The sequence below is a fragment of the Polistes canadensis genome, unplaced genomic scaffold (assembly GCF_001313835.1).
Source record: "Polistes canadensis isolate GaletaPanama2010 unplaced genomic scaffold, ASM131383v1 scaffold_80, whole genome shotgun sequence".
In the NCBI taxonomy this organism is placed as follows: domain Eukaryota; kingdom Metazoa; phylum Arthropoda; class Insecta; order Hymenoptera; family Vespidae; genus Polistes; species Polistes canadensis.
In genome coordinates this window covers 518,800-524,799 of record NW_014569627.1, presented here as the reverse complement: position 1 = coordinate 524,799, position 6,000 = coordinate 518,800, and the positions used below count along the sequence as shown (strand labels likewise).

Sequence of the window (6,000 nt, the reverse complement as noted above, 5' to 3'; positions counted from 1 at the left end):
TTCCTTCCTTCCTTCCTTCCTTCCTTCCTTCCTTCCTTCCTTCCTTCCTTCCTTCCTTCCTTCCTTCCTTTCTTCACCCCCTACTTCTCTTTCTCCAACAACCCTTGGAAAACTGTCTGAACATGACGTAACGCTCCTGAGAGGCGACGGCCTCCAAGCCCAGTGCTTTTTGCGCTGTCCGGCGAGCAACAATGGCTGCTTCTTATGGTGCCCTGGTCACCGTATATTATTAATTACTGTATTAATCTCGGCCGCCGCAAGCAATCTATTATACATGGGATAAGAGCTACCATCTCGCCATCAGCGCTTTCCACCCACACTTGTACACGTGGTCGCACGAGTTACCGTTCCTCTTCGACTTTATAACTTTCTCTTCTCTTCTCTTCTCTTCTCTTCTCTCTCTTTCTCTCTCTCACTCTCTTTTTCATTCCCAAAGGGTCGTCGATCGAATCTAAGCAGTAATGCCTCTACTACTAGCAACGTCAGAGAGCAAAGGGTGTTCCCGAGGTTAACATATTACAAATTAGATCTAACCTTTGGAAAAGTTGTCAGGAAATATCTGATCGTAAGTGAAACTAACACATTTGTACAACTCAATTTTCTTTGTTTTAGATTCCTGTGCATCTTGCATGCTAGCGAGGGTGGAACAAGAAAGACTCGAGAGTCTCAAATACGATAAGGCTGTTATTTATATTAAATGTGTCGATGACAGCGACGATTCCAAGGCGGAGATTATAACGGAGGTAATTTACTCTAAAGATTTTCTTTTTTTTTATTATTTCACGTAGAGGAGACGCCGTGTCTTGTATTAGATCGAAAAAAACGTCGATTGTCCTTTTCGTTGGCGCTTAATTCGGGTATCCTTTATTTCTCTCTCTCTCTCTCTCTCTCTCTCTCTCTCTCTTTCTCTCTCTCTCTCTCTCTCTCTCTCTCACTCTTTCTCTCTCTCTCACTCTTTTTCGATTCAAGATCTCTTATTCGTAGTTCTCGAAGATGGACGACGAGGAATTTTGTTAATGGCTCTACGTGCCGAGTCACCAGAGAGAAAGAGAGAGAGGGAGAGTCTTCTTCAGAAACCGGTCGCACCTTTGGTTTGATGTTGCCCGATAAGACGATTCTTTCAGAATCTCGTTTCTCTTATAGTAATAATAATAATAATATTAATAACGATAATAATCGTTATTACGTTTGATTGTCTTAAAAATATAGCACCTTATTCCTTCCATTTCCTTCGTTTTTTTTTGTTAAAAGATTCTCATATCTTCGTATAAAAAGTATTTTCGATTCTATAATGTAAGAATTTATTAAAAATTAATATGACGTGTTTGAACACTTATTTGCTATAGGTCGCCGCTAAAAGACCAAAGATGAACAGTTCGAGACCTTCTAGGACAAGAAGAAAAGTCAAAGGATCCCACGAATTGAAAGTTTCGTCGGAGATAACGTTGAAGGAACTGAAAGTTATGGTAAGGATATTTTGATTCGACAGACACACTGGCAGATTCAGTCAGTCAGCTACCCCTGGCTAAAGGTGAAACTGTGGTCAGTAAAAATCTAAGGTAGCTCGTTTGTTAATTCTTCCTTTTCCAGTTTCCTTTTCTGATTCTACCCGAGCATCCCCCATACCCCGTTGGTTGGTTGGTCGTCTTCCTTGGACTGGCTGGCGCATCGCCGGACGAAAGTAGTAAAGCGTAGTTATGGCTGGTTAGCATATGCCTGGGCCCTGGCAGTGTGCTTAAACTATTAAGCGTATTTATATTGCGAGGGCTGGGACCATCTCCCTTTCTTGGCTTGGGCAACCGGCAAAAAGCCGAAAGAGCATAAACCTCGCGCTAATAACAGGCCTCCGACTTATCCACTCCACTTCACTCCACTTCGCTCCACTCAGACTTCCATTCTAGGTCTTTCTCTTTCTCTTTCTCTTTCTCTTTATCTCACTCTCTTTCTTATTTTCTTTTTTTCTTTTCTTTTCTTTTTTTTTTTTCATTCCTCCTTTCTTCCCTCATTTCTTATCTTCTTCTTTTTCCTGTTACCGTTGTTTCTTCTTCTTCTATATCTTTTTCGTAGTCCCTTCGTAGGATCTTCCTTTGAGCCAAGATAGTTGATCTTTTCTAATATCTTCTGATAAACTCTTCTCATCGCATTTCGTCAATGGGAATACACGAAGCTTCATCTTCTTTCATTCGTTCATTCATTCATTCATTCGTTCATTCATTCGTTCGTTCGTTCATTCATTCATTTCTTTCTTTCTTCGATTTCATTCGATTTTACGGGGTACACACTTTGGTGTGATGAAAAGAAGAACTCTTCACGCGTTAGACCGTTATTGGAAAACATCGAAAGAGAGAGAGAAGGAGAGGGAGATGAGATGAGGATCCAAGGGTGCCGGATCAACACTAGCAACAGCATCTTCTCGTCGTCTTCGTTGTCTTCGTCGTCGTCTTCGTCGTCATCGTCGTCGTCATCCTGGAGAAGAGAAATATGTCGAGCGAGCGCGCGTTCTTCGCTTTTTACACGTTGGCAAAAAGGTGCGAAGCTCGATAAAAATGTTTGAATTTCATGGTCGAGTGCGGACAAGCGGTGGTAGCTTGCGCCCGCGAAACAGAGAGAGGGAGAGAAAGAGAGAAAAAGAGAGAGAGAATAATCAGAAACATAGAAAAAGACAGAGAAACATGATGGGCAACTCGCAATGGCGTTGGCGTTTACGTAATCGTCGTAAACTCGATATTACCTTCTCTATCACATTCCAAGTCACCCGTTCGATTCTTTTTCTCGATCGTTCTTTCACCCGAGAACTATCGTGTCTTGAAACGAGGGGAGGGGGACAGAAAAAAAATGAAAAAAAAATATATAAAAATGAAAAGAAAAATAATCTTAGAAGAATATCGTATTGTGTTTCTTCGCCATTTCTTCGGCATTTCTTCGAAAGAACGTCAATGGTCGGTTGTCATTGTTGTCTTTCAAATGGAAAGAGAGAGAGAGAGAGAGAGAGAGAGAGAGAGAAACGGTAGGAGATTTCTTTCGAAGCAACAGTACCGTGTAATTACAGCCCACTGTGTTCCCGCTGTGTTACTGTTGGTAGATTCTAATGATTCGAAAGGGGAATATAAGGTTTAATGTCGTCGCCGGGAAATTTGTGGAATTACGTAAGAACGCGTTTAATTGTGGAAACCGATTCGTTCTTTAAGATAAAAATGATAATGCTACACGCTTAACTATTGTCTTTAAGTGTTCACCGTAAGACGCGTACCTCATTTTAATTTGCCATCATTGTATTGAACAGAGTTTCGTATTGTACGAAAATATTTTCTTGTTGGTTGTGTTGTCTAACTAACATAATTTGAGGTATAGTTGCATGTCAATGAGATTCGTATCGATTGGAATTCTTGAATAACTGCAGTCAGTCTCGATCACACATCCGAAGTTGCTGCGCTGATGTTGTTGTTATTGTTGTGTTGTTGTTGTTGTTGGAAGAAAAAGAAGAGAATGAAAGGATCGAACTTTAGTTAACCAACGGCTTTAACCCACCAGCAATTTTCCAGCCACACCTACTTTGCCTTCTCGATCCTGTTAAACCTACCTCTATTTATCGCTTTTGTCGGATGGTTTTCGTGCTCCGAGTAGAAAGAGGAGACTTCAACGAAAGAGCCTTCGAGGTTTCATGACTCTTACAGGAATATTGACTTCTTTTTCTTTCTTTTTTTCTTTTGTGTTCTTTAACAATAAAGAAGAAAAAAAATCAGTTCTTGGGATTGGTAAATAAATCATATTCTTCTTCCCTTTTTTCTTCGAACGATTATCCAATAAACGAATATTTTATTATCGTTGTTTTGTTTAAGAATTTATTTGAAACACAATCGTCGGCTCGATTGGTAACGCGGAGGAATATATATTATTATCAATTTTTTAAATCACGATACGAGATAATAAATTAGACAAAAATAATTCGTTATTATTTTAAACAAATTTAGGGAATAAAAAAAAGAATCCTTCTGTTTCTCTCTCTCTTTCTCTCTCGAGGAGGAGGAGGACGAAGTAGAAAATGGAAGAGAAAGAGGAGGTGAGTTATTCCGCAGACAGTTTAAGTCAGTTTACGTTGGAAACGGTATAACCAGGGGTTTATACGTCTCCTTTCTGTGTGCACATCTTCTTTCGCGTAATGTATTCTTCTTTTCTCTCTTTCTATCTCTTTCTTTCTTCTTTTCTCAACGTGGTGGAAGAGGTCTCGGTTACTCGTTCGCTCGTAAAACTGAAGCAACCTGCGCGTTTACACCGACACCGTCATCGGACCAACCAACCAACCAACCAACCAGTCAGCCAACCAACCAACCAACTAATGGATCATCCAAGATGAGAGAAACAAGGAAAGAGGGAAAAGTATGGTCGGTCAATGGGGGTATCATCGCGAACCAAACACTTCTGCTGTTGCTGTTTTCGAAGCACCAACGTTGCTTTCACAAATTAAGCAATTACCTAGAGACGTGTATGCTTTCTCTCTCTTTCTCTTTCCCTTTTTTTCTCTCACCTTTTGCATACGTTCCTCTTCTAATATTCTTTACAATCCAAAAAGTTTTCTCCCACCATTTTTATCTTCTTTATTATCCTCTTCTTCTCCTTTTTTTTCGTCTTTGTTATCGAGCTCAATATTATCGCTGGTTTTATTTTCGAACAGTATATTCCGGATATACAGTTTGGTAATAAAAATGAAGGAAGAGTTATTCATCTCGTTCTTGTTTTATATTTTGTTTTTTCAGACGATGCAAATTTGCGGTGCCGGACCGTACGATCAACATCTGATGTTGGGCGAACACGAGCTTACCGATCACAGTCAAAGTTTAGCGGCCCTTGGGATATTTCCTGGTGCACTTTTAACTTTAAAGGTGAGCTTATTTTTTTTTTTCTTGTTTTATAAATCAATGAGATTGTGTTCTAAATTAGAAAGAAAATGTGAGAATCCTAGCGTAATGCCTCGAATGAAGTCTTGGGGTACGGTGTACGACGATACGACGTTTGTTTTGTTCTAAGAAAAGGACAGTGACAAAGAGATGCAATTTAGATTTAAGATCTAGCGACCGTTTCCCTTAAGCCCAAGACAATGGATAAGTAACGTCGGCAATGGCCCAAGATAACGGGAAGAACGACGTTCTCGTTTTGGGATTAACTCGAAACGCTTTCCTTGAGATTAGAAGCGTTAATTGGACTTACCACTCGAGAAATCGGAATCGTTAAGATTTCCCATTGAAGCCAACGAAAGAGTTCGTTTGTCTCGGATAGATTTGCTTAATTGTACCTACTTTCTACGAATAAGAGGACTCGGTTTTACTCTCCGAATCGCGATTTCGTGATCTTCCATTTTCAAGAACTGTTGTCTGATATTGAAATTTTTAATAATTCATATCCGGACAAACGTCAGTCGATTTGACTAGTACTTTGGTAGGATAGAGTCTGTCATAGCAATAACTTCATTTTTCTCTGTTTAAATTCATTTGTATTAAAAGAAGAAGAAAAAACAAGGGTAATAAAAGTATCTTTAAGGTATTAAGATTGCAACAATGTTCAATCCAATCCTCGTATATATTAGGATAAATTTTAAAATGTATAGAAAAAGTTTGTTAAAATCATCACATTCTTGGCGAGAGATATACTATAACTAAAACTGACAAAAAACACAAAAGGCCGGAATAAAAGTATATCGATAATCATCCCGATCGATCGATAATACTGATTCCGATTTCGATTCCGATTCCGATCGCGAGACGTATCTTTGGCGCAGCAGCGAGTGGGTTTATGTTTGTTCTTTTTTTTTTTTTCTTTTTATCCTTTTTGTTTTTCTTTGGAACGCGTAGAGATATCTTCTCGCCAAAAATTCACCGGACATCATCGTACGTTGGGCTGGGGGTTTGGGTTTGGGGTTTGGTTTGGTTTGGTTTGGTTCGGCGTTCCTGGGCTTTTTGCCGATTAAAAAGTGCGACCGAGCGCACTCCCGCGATGTTCGAACGA

At 39.6% G+C, this 6,000-nt stretch overlaps 1 protein-coding gene across 6 annotated transcripts in view; it reads left to right on the top strand.

Annotated features, from left to right (window-relative positions):
- The window catches only part of LOC106786729 (ubiquitin carboxyl-terminal hydrolase 48-like), a 55,196-nt gene that overhangs the window by 27,726 nt on the left and 21,470 nt on the right, over nt 1–6,000 (top strand). For all 6 annotated transcript variants that reach the window (XM_014748441.1, XM_014748439.1, XM_014748442.1 and 3 more), the window contains exons 14-16: nt 613–743; nt 1,347–1,466; nt 4,755–4,880. In XM_014748441.1, coding sequence (XP_014603927.1) covers nt 613–743; nt 1,347–1,466; nt 4,755–4,880 — 377 coding nt within the window. The remainder of the gene's footprint in view (nt 1–612; nt 744–1,346; nt 1,467–4,754; nt 4,881–6,000) is intronic.